This window comes from Bufo gargarizans, chromosome 4 (genome assembly GCF_014858855.1).
Source record: "Bufo gargarizans isolate SCDJY-AF-19 chromosome 4, ASM1485885v1, whole genome shotgun sequence".
NCBI lineage: Eukaryota > Metazoa > Chordata > Amphibia > Anura > Bufonidae > Bufo > Bufo gargarizans.
Window position 1 is genome coordinate 110,453,062 of NC_058083.1, and position 23,326 is coordinate 110,476,387.

The window sequence follows — 23,326 nt, forward strand, 5'->3', positions numbered from 1 at the left end:
GGATTATAGGATTGACCTGAGGGTGTACATTCTGAGACAGAAGCACTGCATGGTCTCCAGTCCTGATGGCTGCCCAAACCTGCTGATTGTTTGGGAAGGGGTGGGGGTGGGGCAGATATTGATGAAGTATCATAAGGATAGGCCTACATACAGTATCTAAGTACTGGAAACGCCCTTAATTCTCCTGGTTTCCGACAACTTTAGCACTATTGCTTTTTCTTTCTTTTTTTTTCTCTCCATGTTTTTAAGGCATTAGACATTAAACTGAGAATAAAGACTATTTATATATAATCCGCTCATCAACTTCATTACTGTTATCCGATTTTATGTTTTCCCTGGAGCAAGCTCTGAAATGAGTCAGCGGGATATGGCACCGCTCCCGTCAGTAGGTTTGCGCTGTCCTTACATGTCCGTAGTGCGTTGGAAAAAGTAAAAGCCAGCAGTATTACCGTGTAAGCGCTGGCTCCCTGCGTGTCCTGGATTGTTGTCTTCTGCCTTACATAAGTCATACTTCTTCATGGGAAAAAAACCTCTGTTACGTCTACTTCAGAACCGATAGATAAAACTAGAGTAAAAAGGGTGGGGTCACCATTTTTTGGGAAAACACAGCCGTTTTCCATGCAGTTTTGTGAGCCTAAAGTAGTCCAGTAGGAAGCAGAGAAGTAGAATTCCTCCCTGTATATTTCACATTCATTCTGAATCTATTCCTGATAAAAAAAAAAAAAACAGACCATAACACAATTCCATGACAGAATGCCTTTAGAGGCATTCCGTTATTAATTTAGTTATAATAGAAGTCTGTGGCTGCAAAACGGATCCGTCCGGTTTCCGTTATGCAGGAGAGGACTAAGTTATGCAGGAGAGGACAGATCCGTTTTGCAGCCCTTAGACTTTTATTATGACGGAATTCCTCTAAATGCATTCCGTCATGGAATTGTGTTATGGTCCGTGGTAAGTTGGTAACGGAATCCATAACGCTACTCACTAAATACCACAAAACGAACCGCAAATGAATTTCAAAATATGAAATACGCTCATCTCTATTACTAACCCTATAAGGCAATCGGGGTAGATTTAGGCTAGATTCACCTATGCATTTTTAAATGCGGAAGGCTTTTCCCGCAGAGGAACAGCCTAACTGATTTCACCTTATCTGGCATAGCCGGATGCTGTAGTTCCCTGCCAGACACCGTTGACTATAATGGTATCCGGACGGTTTCTAGCATGAGTGCTGGCTTTCAGTCCAAAACCAGTGCATACACTACTGGAAACGGTCTGGATCCCCATCAGATCCCATTGTAGTCAAAGGGCCTGCACTGCCGGATCCCCAATCAAGCTATGCCGGGTATGGTGAACTCCGGCAGGCTGTTCCTATGCCAGATTTAAAAACGCAGATGAAGGTAGCCTTTGAGAGGGTGTCCAGACCTGCACCAGATCTATCATAGGGGCTCAGGCTGGATGATAAATGGGGTGCAGGGATACACTTCTCTGACTCTATACCAACTACTGGTTGGCTTACTGTGAGACCGGATTGTGTACTGACCTACAGAATTAGCTTGTCATGTCACTTTTAGCCTATACTTAACACCTGACAGAACTGTGGCATAAAAAAATAAATTGTCCCTCAAAAATTAAAGGGGTTCTCTGCCTTTTTCTTAAAGAGGATTTTTCATGGGTCCAAACATTGTAAGATAACTATCTGGACATGTAGCGTGGCGCCCAGGGATCTCACTGCACTTACTATTATCCCTGGGCGCCACTCCGTTGGCTCCCTGTGGCCCCGTTATCTTCTCCCGTGCTGTATGGTAATTGATACTACAGTCCTGATCAAAAGTTTAAGACCACTTGAAAAACGGCAAAAAAAAACCATATTTTACATTGTTGGATCTTAACAAGGTTCCAAGTAGAGCTTCAACATGCAACAAGAAGAAATGGGAGTGAGACTAAACATTTTTTGAGCATTCAATTAATTGAAAATAGCGATTAATCTGAAACAGGCTGTTTTTCAGCTGATCCAAAGTTTAGGACCACATGCCTTTAAAAGGCCAAATCTGTGCAAAGATGTGGATTCATTGTCATTTTCTGTCAGGTAGTCACACGTTGTGATGGCAAAGACCAAAAAACTCTCCCTTTTTGAACGTGGTCGGGTTGTTGAACTGCATAAGCAGGGTCTCTCACAGCGCAACAATTTCTTAAATGATCCTGAGGGTTATGGAACAAAAAAGTAAAGTGGAAGACCCAAAAAACTTTCATCAGCACTGAGCCGGAGGATCCAATTGGCTGTCCGTCAAGACACTGGACGATCCTCAACCCAAATTAAGGCCCTTACTGGTGCTGACTGCAGCCCCATAACCATCAGACGGCATCTGAGACTAAAGGGCTTGATAAACAAAAAACGTTTTCAAAGACCTCGTCTCCTTGAACGCCACAGAACTGCTCGTTTGGACTTTGCAAGAGAGCACCAAACATGGGACATTAAAAGGTGGAAGAAAGTTTTATTCTCTGATGAGAAAAAATTTAACCTTGATGGTCCTGATGGTTTCCAACGTTACTGGCATGACAAGCAGATCCCACCTGAGATGTTTTCTACACGCCACAGTGGAGAGGGCGCCATAATGGTCTGGGGTGCTTTTTCCTTCAGTGGAACAATGGAGCTTCAGGAAGTGCAGGGGCATCAAACGACCGCTGGCTATGTCCAGATGTTGCAGAGAGCATTCCTCATGACTGAGGGCCCTCGCCTGTGTGGTAACGACTGGGTTTTTCAACAGGACAACGCTACAGTACACAATGCCCGCAGGACAAGGGACTTCTTCCCTCTTTTGGCCTATGAGCTGTGCGCTGCGATTGGCCAGTGCTGCAGGAAGGGACACGCCTAATACAAAAAATCTGTCCAGTACAACAGAGGGAGCTGCAGACACCGGAGCCTATACCGGGCGAACGGGCTGGCGCCCAGACATACTAGTAAGTGCAGGGGGACCCCTGGGCGCCGCTCTGCCCACTGATATAGTTAGTTTTTTGTTTTTAAACTAGTGAAAGGTCCTCTTTAAGATCCAGTCATGCTAAATATGATTTTTTTTTGCCATTTTTCAAGTGGTCTTAAACTTTTGATCAGGACTGTACCAGTTCACCAGGGAGGAGTCTGCCTGTTTCTCCCTGGGTGTTCCTTCTCCCAGGCGCTGCGATTGGACAGCGCTACAGCCAGGGAGAAGGAACGCCCAGGGAGAAACAGGGCAGACTCCTCCCTGGTGAACCGATAGTAGCAATTACCATACAGCGCAGGAGAAGGTAACGGGGCTACAGCGGATGAACGGAGTGGCGCCCAGGGATAATAGTAAGTGCAGTGAGATCCCTGGGCGCCGCTCTAAATGTCCACATAGTTATCTTACAATGTTCGGACCCATGAAAGGTCCTCTTCAATGATGATCTATCCTTTGGATAGGTCCTCAGCATCTGATCGGTGGAGGTCCGACACCTTGGACCCCCACGATCAGCAGTTTGAGAAGGCTGCAGCACTTGCAGTAGTGACACAGCCTTCTTGCTGCTTCCCACAGGTCCGTGCCCCATTTCACTTCAATGGGGTTGAGTTGCGCCCAGGCCACGTGACAGTCGTGATGTCACTGGCCTGCGGGAAACAGCAAGAAGGCTGTGGCGCTACTGTGAGTGACGCTGCCTTCTCAAACAGAAGTCGGTACCCCTTCCTCCGATCATATGCGGTTGACCTATCCAAAGGATAGACCATCAGTAAGAAAAAGGCAGAGAATCCCTTTAAGCCCTCATAAGGCTGCTCAAGCTAAAAAGTTTTGGGTCTTGGAAGGCAGAAAGGTAAAATGATTGACGGGGCCAGGCATGATAACGCTTTCACTGCCTGGCCCTGTCCATCAAAGTGCAGATGGGCGCTGCATAAATCTGCTGATAGATGCCATGCCCTTTAATTGCAAGACCACTCATGTGGTATATACAGTCCAATGCACAGAGGGCAGTATACCGAGGTTAAAGGAAACAACCACATACTGCAATAATAAAGCCTGGTAATCCTTCTGAATGTATATCTTTGTATAGAGCATCTCCTCTGTTTTTACTCTCTGGTTATGAGTAAGGAACCAGGTAGTCATGCTTTTTCTTCATGCTGCCATGACGGATTGTTTCATGCCCGTGAACATTGTTTTTATGTGATTTTATATATATTTTTTTTCTATTAAACTCTAAGCTTTATGAAGTGGATTGTTGCTGAGCTTTAGATAAACTGGTTACTGCTGCTTTCTGTCATGGTGGAACCAGTGCTACTGTTTTTTTTTGAATTTACAGTAAATTTTAAGGGCATGTCTAGGCAAGGATGTGGAGTGTAGGGCACCACATGCCTACCTCACCCAGCACAGCAGCACTCGCACGTAGTGTGCGGTTCAGTGTATTATAGCAATATTATAAGGATACATGGACACAGCAGTGTAGTTTATGCAGGATTTTCCAGCAGATTTTGAGGTGTTCTGTACCAGAATCTGCATGTGTTGCTTGCGCATTTTGTTGCGGATTTTGGCACAGATTTGCCACCCGATTTCACCTGCTGCATTGCACTGAAAATCTGCACACACAGTTGACATGCTGTGGATTACAGAATGCCCACTGCAGGTCAGTTTCTGCGTGGAAAATTTCCCCACCATGTACATGAGATTTTCAGACTCTCCTCTACCTATCTCGGTACAGTATACACTGGGGATTTTCTGCACTGTGTGCATGTGGCCTAAATCTAACAATTGGCGTACAGATAAGAGAGAGTATTCTTGAGATTTTCTGCCTTTTAGAAAATCCAGTGCATTTTGAAAAATATATTTTAAGTGTGTATTCACATGGTGAGGTGGTGCTTTGTGTTTTTACTATGATTTGCTGCAGTTTTGTGGGTTTAATGAGTATGACTTGTGCTGGCTGTGAAATTGCGGTAAAAGCGCATGTGGTTTTTGCTCTGTGTGCAGTTGGGGAGGCCGAGGGACTGGTGTCGCTCTTCACCGTGGCAGATTTTGCTGCAGAAAATTTCTGCGACTGAAAATCAGTCACAGAAATTTTCTGCAGCGAAATCTGCCACATGTGAAGGCGCCCTTTGCTGATCCCTCTGACCAGTGTAGTAAAGCCGTACTGCGTGACACCTGGCTTTGGATTATATATGATTATGTACATAGAAAATCTCTGGAAAAACACATTTTATGTTGAATCCTCATGCAAAGAAACAGGGGGGAGAAGATTTTTCAAGACCGGCATTTGCTACGTCTGCCTTATATCCACATCGTCTGCGCTGCCGGAGGATGCATTTAATTGACGACGAGGCGCACATCTTCTCATAAATGAAACCTCCTCCAGCAGTCCATGGGGCACATTTACTAAGACTGGCTTCTTACGCCAGTCTTAGTTTCCCCTGCTGCGGTAAGATCCGTCTAATTTATGACCAGGTGTGCGCATCTGTGGCAGTCCGTGTGCCTGGAGTAGAAAGTACGCCAGTCCCTGGCTGACATAGTTTTTAGCTAACATTTGCGCCTATTTTCATGCGCAAATAGAAGTAAATTTGCCGGGGCTGGGATGCCCCCGATACACCCCCCCTCCCCCCACGGCTGGACAGAAAAGGGCACTTGTGACACTTTTAGACGAAAAAAGTGTCGCAAGTCCCTGAGTAAATGTGCCCCTATACCTGTGGTTGAAATCTATGCCGGCTCATAGCTGGTGCCGACTTCATGATAATAAATGTTCATGAGTTGATAGCCCTACCATTGCCGTGCCTCCTTTTTCAGAAGGTGGCAAGGGCGCTGTAAAAACACCAATTGTTGCAAGTACATTTTGTGACTTTTTTTACGCCAAAAAACTGGCGTAGTGGGTAGATAATTCTCCCCTAGTATCTTCTGCTGGTGCAACCATGCCCCTCAACCCTATATGTAAAGCATACATGCTTCGGCATTGTTGTCCAGGTGCCATCTTCCCTCTGCGAAGCCGGTGCTGGTGACACCTGTCGGATGGGTTGCCAGTGTTTAGGCTAGTTTCACACTCGTGGCAGGGAACTCCGGCAGACTGTGCTGGTAGAGAACAGGCTGCTGGAGTTCTCCAGATCCGGCATCATTGAATACTACTGCCTTCCCTCCGGACTCCATTGACTAATGGGGTCTAGCAGAGAAATGGCTGCTACCCGGCAAATATCGTAAAACACCAAAAAACTTTACTATCATAAATATCTCACATGGAGTTATTCGTATATCACCTATAAATGCTTCAAGAAGCTACCACACAAGAAGTTATCATAAACAATAATTTCTTTATTAGATATCCATCAGCAGTATATCATAAAAACATATATACGAAAGCAGTAATCATAGAAAGACGATAGTGTTGACAAACATTTATGTAAAAACAGAGAAAAGACTCCAGACCAAATAAGGGACTAGTACCCCCCCCCCCCACCCCCCCGAAAAAAACACCCGCAGTTATAACAGTATCTATGGGATGGGGTTGTAACACCATACACACAGGGCAGTAATCAGCAAGACACAGTAGCCAATGAGGCTATGTGAACCTGAGTGTCACCCCACACCATCTAAACTGCAGGGGGAGAGAAAAAACTATTAAACATGCATAAATCCAGCAAAATGTATCTTACTGACCCTGGTCTGGAGTAGCCGCCCGACGATCGTTTCGCTCACGCTTCCTCTTGGGGCATGAGTATAGATGGAAGTAACATGGACTCGCCAAGAGATAACAGCAACCTGAATGCCTGGGATGGCGTTACCCCTGGGGATAGGTAACGCCATCCCAGGCATTCAGGTCGCTGTTATCTCTTGGTGAGTCCATGTTACTTCCATCTATACTCATGGCCTTTTATATATAGTCAGGACATAGTTCCTGTGGGTTCATACAGCCGCCTTTTGTTGCGTTTTTTTGTATGAACACCTTTTGGGGACATTACCTGTTATAGCTACATTGTCTGTTAATGCCATGATGCCTCTACACTAGATCTCGCTTCTATTAATTTTCGTGCATGTCATTGTTGATGCTATATGTAGACACTGCAGTGCTGGGATGGTGTTTGTGCTCCCTGTCCCCCTTGTTTTATGGTATTTATTATCCATTGATTTTTTGTAACCAATAAAGTATACTATTTTTCATTACTGGACGTCTATGAGCTTTAGTTCTCTTGTTTTTCTTCTTGTATTTAAAAGCTTGTCTAGTTATATACAATGCTGGGAAGTCTGCATATATAGTCGCACCATTGCAGTGTATATTTATTTGGCTACTGACACCCATGGTTGTTTTTTGTTTTTTTATTGCCTTCTCAAACAGCTGATCGGCGGTGGTCCCGGGTGTCGGACCCCCGCTGATCAGATGCTGATCTATCCAGGGGATAGATCAGGCATCCTCAAACTGCGGCCCTCCAGCTGTTGTAGAACTATGACTCCCACAATGCCCTGCTGCAGGCTGATACCTGTAGACTGTTCGGGCATGCTGGGAGTTGTAGTTTTGCAACAGCTGGAGGGCCACAGTTTGAGGATGCCTGGGATAGATCATCAGTTTAAACAAACTGCAGAACCCCTTGAATTGAAGTCATGGCGTCAGCGCTCAGACTCAAACCATTTGCATACTTGGGGCTCAAGCATACGGCTGTAGTTTTGGTTTTAACAGGTTCCCTACTCAACAGCGGACACGCAGCGTCATGACACATGTTTACATATACAGTACAGACCAAAAGTTTGGACACACCTTCTCATTCAAAGAGTTTTCTTTATTTTCATGACTATGAAAATTGTAGATTCACACTGAATGCATCAAATCTATGAATTAACACATGTGGAAAAAATTTCATATTCTAGGTTCTTCAAAGTAGCCACCTTTTGCTTTGATTACTACTTTGCACACTCTTGGCATTCTCTTGATGAGCTTCAAGAGGTAGTCATCTGAAATGGTTTTCACTTCACAGGTGTGTCCTGTCAGGTTTAATAAGTGGGATTTCTTGCCTTATAAATGGGGTTGGGACCATCAGTTGCCTTGTGGAGAAGTCAGGTGGATACACAGCTGATAGTCCTACTGAATAGACTGTTAGAATTTGTATTATGGCAAGAAAAAAGCAGATAAGTAAAGAAAAACGAGTGGCCATCATTACTTTAAGAAATGAAGGTCAGTCCGTCCGAAAAATTGGGAAAACTTTGAAAGTAAGGGCTATTTGACCATGAAGGAGAGTGATGGGGTGCTGCGCCAGATGACCTGGCCTCCTCAGTCACCGGACCTGAACCCAATCGAGATGGTTTGGGGTGAGCTGGACCGCAGAGTGAAGGCAAAAGGGCCAACAAGTGCTAAGCATCTCTGGGAACTCCTTCAAGACTGTTGGAAGACCATTTCAGGTGACTACCTCTTGAAGCTCATCAAGAGAATGCCAAGAGTGTGCAAAGCAGTAATCAAAGCAAAAGGTGGCTACTTTGAAGAACCTAGAATATGACATATTTTCAGTTGTTTCACACTTTTTTGTTATGTATATAATTCCACATGTGTTAATTCATAGTTTTGATGCCTTCATAGTCATGAAAATAAAGTAAACTCTTTGAATGAGAAGGTGTGTCCAAACTTTTGGTCTGTACTGTACATACACCATATATATGCAATACACATAAATACACCATATACATGGTACACATACATAAATACACCATATATACACTAGACACACACACCACCCAACTAATGAGCTAAACTATCATCGGCACGCAAAGCAATGGAAGCAAACATCTCCAGCTGCCCTGCCACCACCAGTGCAATTAGGGCATTGCTACAGCCCCTAAAGTCTCGGTGTAACACCCTTTGGCACGCCCAGGTCCAGTTGATTGACTTTCGAGTTCTCCTCAGTGTCCTGTAAATCCTGCGCCGTTCCTTTTAGTTTTCGGCGCAGGCTCAGTGAGTGAAGGACGCGCTCCTGCTGCCGTCTTCCTTCCTTCGGTGCAGGCGCAGTGAGAAAGCTGGCAGCAGGAGCGCATCCTTTACTCACTGCGCCGAATACTAAAAGGGACGGCGAAGGCGAGGGATTTAACGGACACTGGGGAGAACTCGAAAGTCTATCAACTGGACCTGGGCGTGCCAAAGGGTGAGTAGACCGAGCCTCTAGGGGCGGAAGCAATGCCCTAACAGCACCTAGAGGCTCATTAGCATATTTTAAAAGTCTTTATTTTAAGAGAACAGCGGCAAGCAGGGAGTTATAAAGCATACTAATGTACTGCTGACATTAGCACATCGCTAATGTCAGTCAGCTATATAACATTATTTCTCATGACAGAAACCCTTTAAAATAGTTTTCCACTTTAAAAATCAACTACCGAAGTTATTCAACAAAGTCATGCGCGACTTTGTAAATAACTTACTTTGGCTCATCGGAGCCCATACATTCTAATACTGTACGGAGACGAAGTTTTGAAAGAAGCGACTTCGGATTAAGCGTCTGAAGCTCACTTCGCTCAACTCTAATTGTAGGTTTAGGTTACGCCCAGGAGAGGCAGTTCTGTTAGTTTTTGGTACCCATTCACAGAAGCCACCTTGATGTTGGTAGATGGGCCCGACACACATTGGATCAAAAATGCGCGCAAGGAGCTTTCATTTTTTATGTATAATACTGCTGTAATCCAAAATAATCCCTAGTTCTATTGTCTGCATGTATAACCATGTGGTCATTTTTGATAGACCACCAATGTTCGGTCTGGGGTCTGTGCTGGCCATTCTGTCAGATTTGGGACAAGATTGGCACTGTGTGACTGCCCTGGTGCTGTGTTGTGGTTTCTGTTATGAACAGAAGCCGTGATACAGATGTGAATAGCGCCTAGTGTGATATGGGCCACACTTTCCTCTCCTTTTCGCCTCCCACTCCTGATTTTCTCTCGTTTTCCTTGGATATAGAACAAGTTGTTTTAGTTGAACTGGTTTTGTCACTTGGCAGCCAGTAAGATGAGAGTTCCTGTTTCCAGGCCGTCTGTCTGTATAGACAGGTAAAGCAATAGGTTTATTGTTCTGGTATTCTTCCCATGTAACAAACCATGGTTTCAGTAGTTTTATTCAGCCGCTTGCATAATTGTCTGCAAAAATGGTCCCCTTGTTGAGAGCGAGTAGCTTCCCCACCCAGTACCGGCCCTAGTATCAGGAGGGAAAAGGAACAGAAACTCATCTGCTGCAGGAAAAAACGCACATATTATAGGGCATGCTGCAAAGATTTTAAACCTTTTTAAGAGACAATACAATCAGATTTTTGTCTTACATATTACCAGTCTATATGTGAATATTCTTTTTTATTTATTTATTTGCGATAAATGGGCTGATGGTTTCCTGGGTATCATTTTTGAAGTCCCTCCATGTATTTTACTTCAAATATCCCCCCAATTCCTGGGCCCCTTGTATGGATTATACTTGCCTGCTCCCCAGAACCTGCGTCGCTCCTGATCCATAGGGCTACTGGGGAAACAGCTGAGCAAGCACTTACCGGTGGAAGTAAAGTTTATGGCTTGCCTTTTACCTTTTTAAATTGGTGTCATTTGAATGTTCATGCAAGTGACTGCTTTCTCCCCTGATCCTCTAGTCCAGGGGTACTCAACTACTTTTTGTAAAGGTCCGCATACCTGATTCTTCTGTAGGACAAAGGCCAGAGGATAGGTCATCAGTTTAAAAGAACTGCAGAACCCCTTTAAGAAAACTCCACACAATATAATGCACTGTTAAGTGGCCCCCACACAGTGCTGCTCCCTCAAGTTCTCTCCACACAGCATGATGCCCCCTTAAGTAGTCCCACACAGTGATGTCCCCCTTATAGATTATGCTTCCCCTAATAATTGTACAACCTTTAATGTCCCTCCCCACCCAGTTATGCTCCCTTTAGTGAGCCACCACAGAGCTATGCACCTTTAGACGCCCTCCCACAAAGTTATGTCCCCACAGTGCTGCCCCCTCAAGTGCCTCCAAACCTAGTGATGCTCCTTTAGGTGGCTCCTCAAACACAGTGATACGCCCCTCATAGATTATGTTCTCCTTGACGACACCTTGACATGCCCTCTCTCAGGTATGTCACCTTGGGTCGTCCTCCACCCAGTTATGCCAATTTAGATGTTCCCAGACACAGCTATTCCCCTTTTGTGCCCCCGCAAACAGTTATTGCCCTTTTTAGTGGACCCCAACAGAGTTGTTTACCTTTAGACACCCTCCCACAAAGTTATGTCCCCACAGTGCTGTCCCCTCAAGTGCCTCCACACATAGTGATGCCCTTTTAGGTGGCCCCCAAACACAAAGAGGCCCCCCACACAATTTATTCCCCTTTAGTGGCCCCTCACACAGTTATGCCCCCTTTAGTGGCACCCCCATCTTTATGCCACCTTAGATGTCCCCCCTCAAAGGGTCATGGCCCCCGCACACAGTTATGTCCCCTTTACTGGCCCCTACAGGGTTATGAGGTGCCTCTGGTGTAAAAACTCACCTATCCCACGTTCCTCCGACAAACCGAGCCGCTCCGCTCTGTGCTCTACTGTCTGAGTGCAGCAGGCGTCATGATGTCAGTATATCGCGCCTGCATGCGCTGGACTGCTGGCTGACTGCTCCCTGCTTCACCATTCTATTCAGTGGATCTGTGCCCTAACGACGCAGATTGAGTTGAATGCATGACATGCCGGGGTCCGCACAGCTAGCAACCACAGTCCCTGCTCTATGCCAAGGATCAGCAACCTCCAGCACTCTAGCTGTTGTGAAACTACAACTTCCAACAAGCACAGTTGGCTGTTCTCTGATCTCCCACAGAAGTGAATGGAGCACGGTGGGAGTAGTAGTTCCACAACAGCTGGAGTGCTAAAGATTGCTGATTCCTGCTCTATACACATATACTCTCAGACCGGCCAAGTGTGCACATTATGTCCCTTGAGAACAAAAGGATCATGCATGTTGAAATCAACTGCCCAGTCCTTATCTTCCCTGACACCTGAAGCTGGGAGACCCCTATACACGTTAGATGGCCATTTATCTCATCTGTATGGCTGCAACTTCTTAAAACTTTTACTCACATAGAAAATGACATTGAAGAACCAGGCATCTATGGGACCTGCAGTGTGAGAAAGTGCTCATGGACACCACCAGCCCTAAGTAATGTGAGGGACACAGCTGAACGTTCACAATAAGTGAGGGTGCCTGGATGGGAATAATCCTCCATAATGGTGGAGAGGGGAGCCGAGCTAATTCACTTCCTATTGGCTTTATTTTAACTTCTATTCTAATCATTCTTTGCTTTGTACATGTTGCAGGAGCTGTGGCCACAATGGGAGAAATAGAAGGCACGTACCGCGTGTTGCAGACCCCAGGCGCCCGTCTAGGTACCCAGAGAACCACTGGCATTAGTACCCTAGAGCCAGGACAAACCCTCAGCACGGCGCTCTCTTCTTCACCCACCAAGGCCAAAACTCTGGATTTATGCTCCTCTGTACTTCTGCTGGATGGCACTGTGCTCCCTGTCGAAGTTGGGGTATGTATTTCTGTATTCTGTCCATGTGCTCTGTGGGCATATTCTGACTGATGGCACGTGAAGCAGCTTTTCTTCATGCGCTTGTTTCTTTTTGCGGAGTGTTAGTCATCCAGGGTAATTACACAATTGACTATATCAAGAAATTAACATTCTGCACGTCCTCTGGCTTTATATTTTCATCAAATAGATCAGCGCTGAATGTGATTTTGTCACTAGACTAAAGATTAGTCAGGTCTTTAGGGTCCAGAACTTCATCCAAGGTCAGTATCACCGCACAGTCAGGTCTCCTCTGAGCTGCATCGGGATTTGCCTTTAGTTATAGTGTACTGCCTCTTTCCTATGCAGAGAGAGACCGCTACGGGGTCTACATACATGGGAGGCTATGGGTGACGTATCCCATTGTATGCCTATGCTGTGTAATTTTTCACCGTTTTCTGTCCGATCCTCCTGACTTAACCTCATAGACTCAAAATGGAATGTGAACAGAGGCTAATAAGACCCCTGAGAAGAGACCCATAGAGTGGCATACTGACCATATTACAGTGTGCACTGTATGGAGGAATTGGGGGGACAGCTGTCACATGAGTGTCTGGCCAACAGCTCTTGTAGGTGTACGGGGACCTTAAGACTTTACAGCGGAGCGTTGATCAGGTGAGTAATGGTTGCATTTTTATTCTGTGGTATTTCATCCCTTTGTGGGTGCTTTGTCTATAATATTTCAGAACCGAGGCGCTTATAGCAGTGTGTTTTAAAGAGGACCTGTCACCTTTTCTGACTTGTCTTGCATTCCCCTTGTAATAACAATTCTGGGGCATCTATTTTTATGGCTATGTTGTGCCATTACTAGTTATTCATTCATAATAAAGGAATTTGCATTGAATGTCCAGATGGGTGTTACCCGTTGGGGGGGGGGGGGTGTACCTGCACAGTCTGACACTGGCAGCATTGATTGGATAGTGTCAGACTGTGTTGGGACACCCCCCTCTCCCTAATGTTAACACCCATCTGGACTTTCACAGAAAACTGCTAGTAATTCATAACTTCTAGCAGGAATAATACAGGAATGGCGCATCATAGAGTCATAATAGATGCTTCAGAGTTTTTTTCATGGGGAAGGCTTTAAGACCTACTATAAGTAAATTATTTATAGCTTCATTATTTCTCTGTGCATAGATTCATAGTAATTGTTAATTTCTGTCTTGGGTGCTAAGCTGGCTTGTAAACCTGCAAAAGTGTCCTACATTTGGGCAAAAGATCCCAGCTTTTGGCCTTTTGCATAATTTGCGGTCCCCAATCCACGGGCAATGTCCATGCGGTGGCGGGGACAGATCCAGACCCATTCAACTTTAATGGGTCCGTGATCCACCTGTTCCGCAAAAAGATAGAACAAGTTCTATTTTTTTTGCGGAACAGAAGAACGGATCGGAGCTCCACGGAAGCACTCCCTAGTGCTTCCGTGCGGTTCCGTTATGTGCTTCCGCACTACACCGCAACTCCGGGTTTGCGGACCCATTTAAGTAAATGGGTCCGCATCCATGATGCGGAATGCACATGGCCGGTGCCCCGTGTATTGCAGACCCACCATATGCGGCCCGCAATACGGCCAAGGGAGCACAATGGCCGTGTGCAGGAGGCCTTACTATGCCACTGTACATCATAGCATAATGAAAGTGAATGGGGTCACGTTACAACTAGCAAGATACCACGGCCCAACAGTGGCATGAAATCTGTAGGGTCGCACCAACTTAAGTCACAATGCAACCCAATTCACTTTTATCATGTTGCGATATACACTGTGTGACTTATGTCATGGCGAAAGTCGCCGAGCAGCCCCAGACTGCTGTGAAATAAACCTAGAGATTTCTCACTAAACTCTTACCAGACAAAGGAAAGGCAGGTTCCTCAGAGCCAAGGAATCTGCTCACGTGCTTGAGTACAGGCTGAGAGGTCATTGCGGTCTTTACCACTCACACGCCCTGCTCGCTGATATCTCCTGTCACACCTGCAGGAACGAGCACCCTGGTTAAACAATTATCTTCTTGGTTGAACAGCAAAAGTGTATTCACATGTGAGGTAGAATTATTATTTATTTTTTTGCTGGGATTTTGCAGAAAACTGTATTTCAACCACAACATATGAATATGCCTTAAAGGGATATTCCTATCAAACGCATTTATGCATATCCATGATGCTTAAAATAGAAATGCCCCTTTAATCCATCTAAACAGCAGTCTTGTATGCAATCCAGCAAGGTTTGATTCGTCAAACGTTAAACGGGTTGTCCAGTATTCCCTTCTGTTTTAAATTCCCCCCCCTTCCTCGCCAGACTTGTGAAGAGAAGCACACCTACCTGCTCCCCACCACTCGGTTCCAGACCCCTGGGTCTGCTGCTGTCTTCACTGCACTTGGTCTCTGCATGTAAACTCTCAGAATAGACAGAGGGTTACATGCAAGGACTGGCCGCAGTGGTGACATGTCTCCCAAACCCGATGAGACCGCGGTGATGTGCCACTTGAAAATCCGTCACAGCTGTGCCAGTTACTGGCTGTGTAGGTGCATGTGACCCTGTCAATTCTGGAAGTTTTCCTGTGGGGACCAGAGAGAGTGGTGGAGTCGGGGAGCAGGTGAGTATATTTCCTTTGACAGATTTGGTGGTGGTGTGGTTTACAGGGGTTTTGCCAACTTTAGAAGTTATCCCTATTTACAGGAAGGGGCATAACTAGCTGATTGCTGGGTGTCTGATCACTGGGACTCCCACGATCCCCAAAAAGGGGTCCCATTGTCAAAATCTAATGTAGCAGCAGTAGGGCAAGTGCCCTGAAGCTCCATTAATTTTTGGTGAGACCACCCCTCCATCAGCTCAGGGGAATGAGACCCCCTTTTTGGAGTTAGTGATTGCACAACCCCTTTAAAATAAAAAATTGAGGTGAATCCTGGACACCCCCTTTGTGAGCTATTTTGATGAGCTATTCTCAAAATAGTTTATTAATATCTGATTGGTGTAGGCACCCCCGCTGGTTAGTTGTTGGATGGGGCCACGGTGCTTGGGCAAGTGCTGCGGCCTCTTCCTCGGCCCGTGATATTGCATCAATTGGTCACTTGCCCTTCCTGCAGCCCAGTTGCCTTGAAGTGAATGAGATGTAGCTGCAATAACAAGCATTATACAATGTACTCTACTGTGCCTGGTATACAGTGAAGAGGCTGCAGCAACGTAAAGTGGTGGCAGAGACCCCTCTGAGAAGCTTCATCACAAGCCAAGCTTTGACTTCCCTATATCCATGAACAGTAGCTGCCCCTGCACGACGTGGAGATCTGACGATCAGTGGCAGGTAGAGCCAGGAGCTCAGGAATAAGAGGACTCCTGCGCTCCTGCATTGAATTGAGAGGACTCCAGTGCACTGCTCACACTCTCAGTAATGACCAAGTCCAAAAAGAAGTAAGTGACCCGGCGTCCCAATCCGGGTCTCTCATTATTTTATGCTGCCCTCAGATAGATTCCATTTAAATATGTGACTGATTTTGCCTGTTCCTAACCAGGGTACCTTGAGTCCACATCAGAGGTTCCCAAGAGCACAGCACCCATGCTTGATACTTTGAGGAGAGTAAAATGATTTCAGCCTGCTCATCTACACTTTACAAAGCGGTAAAGATATCTGAACCAAACAACGGCTCGGGACTAGAATGATAGCAAGCGTTACCCGGCCTACACTTGAGCTTCTCTGAAGCTGGAATGGTGGTCAGGTTCCCCAAGAGTGAAAACATTCTTCAGGGGTCTCTGTGCTGTGATAAGCTTGGTCATTGCTCTATATCAGGCATCCTCAAACTTCGGCCCTCCAGCTGTTGTAAAACTACAACTCCCACAATGCCCTGCTGTAGGCTGATACCTGTAGGCTGTTCGGGCATGCTGGGAGTTGTAGTTTTGCAACAGCTGGAGGGCCGCAGTTTGAGGATGCCTGCTCTATATCCTTCTTGTATTGGTAAAGCAGAAGGTTGTGTGTAGTACAGTCCCATGAAGCAGACACCAGTAGTGCTCCATGGAAAGCTGGGGAATTACGGGCATCTTTATTATTTTAGACCATAAGCCACTGGCCTTTATTGAATAGCCTGATTTGTGTTATAAAGTTGATATCCAAGAGTAAAAAACAACACACACAATACAAGATCTAAATGTACATAAATTAAAGAAATAACCTCTTCAACCCCTGCGATCCAGCCTAGATTCTCTGGTGGCTGCCCTTTGGGGCACATGCCGTACCCTGCTGGCATCACCACTCATCTCTGGTAAGCTAAGGATTGAAGAGGTAGGGAAGTTTTAGGAGATTTGCTGATTTTATTTATTTTTTAACCCTGTTACACACTGATTTATCCATGAGATTTACAGCAGATCTCACCTTTTGCAATGAAGTGGAGCAAAATCTAGACTAGAGCAAAGCCGAGCAATGTTTTCCACTGTGTGACTGAGGTTTTCTGCACCCCATTCGTGCGGGTTCCTGTATGGGATCTACACCCAAAATACGCCATGTGTGCTTTAATCCTTTTTAGAAGATGCTTGTATGTCTGAGTATCCAGTGCCACTATGGATGTTGGAGGCATAAGATGAATGTAATTAGAAGGGAAATCTCGGTTGGCATATTAGTTGAATGGCATGTAAATGACTGTGTGGCTGGTAGGGAAGGCACGGTCGGGTCTCCCCTGTAATCCTGTGCTGGATTGCATGTAATGACGGTGAGCATCTATCTTCGGGCCAGCTTAGTTTTCAATAGGAAGCAGATGGACTCGGGATAAGCTCTTCTAACAAGCTTTGCTCTCTTTACCTCTGTCTGTGTACAAATCCCTCGTCAATGGTCGTGCTCGGGCCTCCCACAGTAAAGGCTCTATTAGACCCCACTATTTTAGTGCCAGTCATAGGCTCTGTGTGAATCCACTTTGAGGGTACAGCCATGTAAATCCTGGGGATTTTGTGCAGAAAATCAGCACCATTTGGAGTACATGCAAAGTGGATGAGATCTTACAAATGTCTTCCATGTGCCGAGGAGAAAACATTACAGTGGTTGAAAGCCACAAGCCACTGTGATGCCGCAAAGAAAAATCAGCCCGTGTTCTTTCTCTGGCAGATTTCAGCCAGATCCCTGGCTTCGTGAGCCTTCAGGCATCCTCACCCCTACAATTTTCTTCCTGTACACAGTATAAGGGCTCATTCACACCACCGTGCTGTGTTTTGCAGTCTGCAAAACACGGATGCCGGCCGTGTGCATTCCGCAATTTACGGAACGGGCCGCCCATGATAGAAATGCCTATTCTTGTCAGCAAAACAGACAAGTATAGGACATGTTCTATTTATTTTATTTTTTTCCTTGGCAAATTGAAGTGAATGGGTCCGCAACTGAGCCGCAAAAAATGCTGCTCGGATGCGTCCCCAAACAACAGTCATGTGAATGAGCCCTAAGAAGATGTATGCAGTCAGGACGTGCAGTGTTTTGAGCAGACACCAAGTGTCCCAGCGTTTTCATCAGGGTCGTGGCACCAATTTATGATGCTCAACAATAGAAACGTAAAACTGGTAGCAGGTGCCCTATAATGTTTGTTATAGAAATTACTAGTTAAAGGGATTCTCTCACTTCAGCAAATGCCATTTATTATGTAAGAGATAGTTAGTACAAGGCATCTACTAATGTATTGCTATTGTCCATATTGTTTCCTTTGCTGGCTGCATTCATTTTTCCATCACATTATACACTGCTGACTAGAGTACTTTCTTACTCTTCTTTTATACCAGATGTAAAAGATGGTAAATTTGCCTGGGCCAAAGGCCCGACCTTTCAAGTGGCAAGCACTGTTTAAAATGTCCTGTGTGACAAAATATTGTCGAAGCGGCATTTAAACAGTCCTTAAAAGGGGTCTCTCAATCATATTTACGCCAAAAACTGGCGTAAAAATATTCGGAAATGACTCCCAATGTGTATAGTGGATGGGGCTGGCTACAGCAGCACTGCTCCCACTCTTCCAGAGCAACAGCTGATTGACCTGGTGTAGGGTGTCTGACCGTTCCCAGTTTGATATTGATGGCCTATACTGAGGATAGGCCATCAATATAAATGGACCAGAAAGCCCCTTTAAAGGGCACCTGTCAGCAGGATCATCTCTGTTGATCCTTCTGTTTAAAATGATGCCTATCTTGTGAAAATTGGTTGTCACAGTCCAGAAGAAAAAAATATTTTTTTTTTTTGTTTTACGCATATTAGCGCTTCAGTGCACCAAGGTGCGGGGTCTATCCCGTCTGTGCTCCTCAGCTGTCACATGGTCGTCATGGAAGGCCCTCATTTGGATGAAGAATAAAAGTATTTTTTCTCTGCGTTGTTACAACAGATTTTCACAAGACAGATGAAATTTTAATCAGCAGGCTTAACCTTACCGTATGCCTGGTAAATAGGGCTCCTCATGCTGACAGATGCTCTTTAGAGGGAACCTTATCACCATAAGTTGCAGTGGAGTCTGCAGGCAGGGGCCGACTGGGAACTTGCTGCTGCGGATTCATATGGAAAATAAACTGTTAATCAGGCAGGTGGGCAGGGAGAGCTGTGAGCTCATGAACATGGGGACTTATTGGTATGTGCTGGAGCTGTTAGGATTTAAAAGTGAGGACAGCAGAAAACTGATGACAGATTCCCTTTAAAGTGGCCCTGGAAAGAAAACTAAAAGTAGCCCCATGTTGTAGGCGGGGCAACACAAGGAGGCAGGGCCAGCAGCAATACCACCTCAACAGAACCAAATACCACAGCACAGTAGACTGCCTCTGCAAAACCAAATGCCACTGTGCAGCACAGTAGACTGCCTCTGCAAAACCAAATGCCACAGTGCAGCACAGTAGACTGCCTCTGCAAAACCAAATGCCACAGTGCAGCACAGTAGACTGCCTCTGCAAAACCAAATGCCACTGTGCAGCACAGTAGACTGCCTCTGCAAAACCAAATGCCACAGTGCAGCACAGTAGACTGCCTCTGCAAAACCAAATACCACAGTGCAGCACAGTAGACTGCCTCTGCAAAACCAAATGCCACAGTGCAGCACAGTAGACTGCCTCTGCAAAACCAAATGCCACAGTGCAGCACAGTAGACTGCCTCTGCAAAACCAAATACCACAGTGCAGCACAGTAGACTGCCTCTGCAAAACCAAATGCCACAGTGCAGCACAGTAGACTGCCTCTGCAAAACCAAATGCCACAGTGCAGCACAGTAGACTGCCTCTGCAAAACCAAATGCCACAGTGCAGCACAGTAGACTGCCTCTGCAAAACCAAATGCCACAGTGCAGCACAGTAGACTGCCTCTGCAAAACCAAATGCCACAGTGCAGCACAGTAGACTGCCTCTGCAAAACCAAATGCCACAGTGCAGCACAGTAGACTGCCTCTGCAAAACCAAATGCCTTAGCCGCAAGGTTTCTGCTATTTTAAATAGCAGAGACCCGCGGCACATGTATGCGATCAGCCATAAGCCTGATCGCATACATCTTAACCTTCAGATGCCATGGTCGAATGTGACCACGGCATCTGATCAGCCCGGAACCGGAAGTCGCACGCTTCCAGTCCGGTAACAGCGTTCCCCGACTGAGATTGGGGAACCTGTTACATTGAGCTAATTTACCGAAGCCTCAAGGAGTCAATTAGATGAATATACCAATACAGGCCACTAGGTGGCAGCCTTGTATTGGTATAGTGTAAATTAAGTGATCAATAATGGCTATTTAGCAATCAATGAACACTATGGTCAATCAAATGATTGCCAGTTATTGTCACCAAAGGTGACGAAAAAATAAGTTTTTACAAATCTATAAAAAAAATTAAAAAAATCTAAAAGTTCAAATCGCCCCACTTTCCTTAAAATAAAAATACTTAACCAATAAAAAAAAAATAAACATCATGGGCATCGCCGCGTGCGAAAATGCCCATAAAAATTAAAATATAACATTAATGGCAAATAGCGTAATGGAAAAAAAAAAAACATTTTTCGTCACTTCAATTACCCAATAATATTTTTATAAAAAGTGATAAAAAAAAGTGGCACACACTTTAAATTGGTATCGCCTGAAAAGAACAGATCGTCCTGCAAAAAATTAGCCCTCACACAGCCCCGTACACATAACTACAAAAAAGTTATAGGGGTCAGAATACAGTTATAAAAAAAAAAAATGTGGTTTTCCCTCAAAGGTTTTAATATTTTTTTTCTTCCCGAAATTAAAACGCAAGAAAAATTATACGAGTGTGGTATCGTTGTAACCGTACTGACCTGGAGAATGAAGATAACAGGTCAATTTTACCGCATAGTGTACAGTGTAAAAAAACCAAAAACACCTTTTTGAGGAATTGCGGTTTTTCCCAGTTCTACACCATTTGGAATTTCCCGCTTCCTACTACATGGTAGTAGTAATAGTAATAGAAGCGTTTTTTCAGATCCATAGCGGATCCGCAAAAACGCTAGTGTGAAAGTAGCCTAACTTATTTTTAATTTTTTTGCGGACCCATTGAAACAAATGGTTCCACATATGGTCCGCAAAAAAATGGAACGGACACGGAAAGAAAATATGTTTGTGTGCATGAGCCCTAAGTGTGTATACAGAGATAGCTGTCAGTCACTGATAGCTGTACACAGGGGAGGTGTTATCAGTGATTGATAGCATTCCCTGTGTAAGTGTGTATACAGAGATAGCTGTCAGTCACTGATAGCTGTACACGGGGAGGTGTTATCAGTGATTGATAGCATTCTCTGTGTAAGTGTGTATACAGAGATAGCTGGTAGTCACTGATAGCTGTACACGGGGAGGTATTATCAGTGATTGAAAGCATTCTCTGTGTAAGTGTGTATACATGTCCGTTCCACAAAAAAATAGAACATGTCCTATTATTGTCCGCATTACGGACATGGATAGTCCTGTTCTGTTAGGGGCCAGCAGTTCCGTTCCGCAAAATACAGAATGCACACAGATGTCATCCGTATTTATTTTTATTTTTTTGTGGACTGCAAAATACATATGGTTGTGTGCATGAGCCCTAAGTATGTATACAGAGATAGCTGTCAGCCACTGATAACACCTCCACCATTAATAATGAAATCGGAGCAGAGATAAATGTGTAAATTACATTTTTACTGAATCTTTTCCCATAAAGCTATTAATCAATCTGCTCAGCTCCTCCTGCTCTATAACATGCTGCCTGCAGATTGCACTGCATTTTGTGGTGACAGGTCTTCTTTAAGATGTGTTCACGCAGTGCAGCCAATTAGGGATTTATTGCCATCATTACTATAAAATGGCTGCAGACCTGCAGCATCTGCCTGCCATCAACATAATTGCGACAATAAGCTGCAGTTTGAATGCGCCTTGTGAATATACTCCTGGAGGCTGAAGTATCTTGAGATTTTGTATTGCACTTGACTGTGTTGGGACCTCATAAGGGGCTTCTTTACTGGTTGACTGCTCCGGGTCGCCTGTTATGTTCAACATGGTGCCGTCCGCTTGTGTTACTGGGTAATTGTGCTTTCTGCAGTTAGAGCTTTTTCCGTATATACTAAAGTAACTCCCACATTGGAGCTTCTCCTTTCATGAATGTTTTTATGGGTGGTACCTGTTCATGCGGGTGCTGTATAAACCTGTACCTGAAGTTACCTGTCCTCAGGACATCCTTGTATAATCACAGAAACTAATGAGACTGAACATCCTGCATCTTGACAGGAACGTGATCATTATTCTCCAGAGATGTCCTGGTATCAGCACGCTGCCACGTTTTAGTAATGGAACTCTTGACTAAGCAATGAATGTTTGCAGAAAAGAAAGGTCTGTTCACATTAAAACCTAATGGGGATCATTTAGTAAGGTAATTGCAGCTATTTAAATAAAAAATACATAAATCAAACTGATGGGGGTGCAGCACTGATTTTGTGCCGTAGCCCCTTCCGTCCCCCAGTGTTGCCCCCACCTCACTTTGTAGAGGCACAACTACCATATTTTTTGCTACATAAGACACACTGGATCATAAGACGCACCTAGGACATGAAGGAAGAAAATAAGAAAAAATATTTGTCATAAATTAACTTACCGCTCCTGCTTAGACGACCCTGACCCTCACGGCTCCTGGGTCTTCTGTCGGCCTAGTGCTGTTCTGTAACCTGACGTTGCACAGTACGGCGTCGCAGCACATGCAGTGCAGCACCCAGAAGAAGACCAGGGAGAGGGGAGTACAGCCAATGCAGAGCTCACTGCTCCTGCATACTAATAACGGCTTTCATAATAAAAGTGGTCATTAGTATCCGCTTTTGGGGGAAGAAAGTGCATCTTATAGAGTGAAAAATATGGTACTTCACATCCAGGCTGTGTTCACATAGCTAAACTGTGCCACTGATTTAGATCCAGAAAACAGGCAGGCGTAATCCACATTAAAAAAAAAAAAAAAAAACTTGGAGATTTATCAAAACTGGTGCGAAGGAAAACTGGTTTAGCTGCCCATAGCAACCAATCAGATTCCACCTTTCATTTTTCAGAGTTCCTTTGGAAAATGAAATGTGAAATCAGATTGGTTGCTATGGGCATCTAAACCAGTTTTCCTTCGCACCAGTTTTGATAAATCTGCCCCCATATACTTCAGTGTAAAAAAGAAAACTCGACCATGTGTGCACCCTTTCTTTTCAGCAGCCTGAGAAAACTGCTTGAGAAGTGACATGTTACAGCTTTGAAGCAGATTTGATGGTGGTTTCCATAGAAGTCAATAGAGAAGCTGAAAAAAACCTCACTCAAAATCTCTCCTAAAACTGTAAGAAAAATAAAACCTAAAACCCCCACC

At 44.9% G+C, this 23,326-nt stretch overlaps 1 protein-coding gene across 1 annotated transcript in view; it reads left to right on the top strand.

Moving 5' to 3' along the window:
* FARP2 (FERM, ARH/RhoGEF and pleckstrin domain protein 2) overlaps positions 1 to 23,326 on the top strand; it is a 126,196-nt gene that overhangs the window by 4,893 nt on the left and 97,977 nt on the right. The window contains exon 2 of the mRNA XM_044291023.1: positions 12,279 to 12,496. Within this exon, the coding sequence (XP_044146958.1) occupies positions 12,293 to 12,496 (204 nt within the window). The 5' untranslated portion in view covers positions 12,279 to 12,292. The remainder of the gene's footprint in view (positions 1 to 12,278; positions 12,497 to 23,326) is intronic.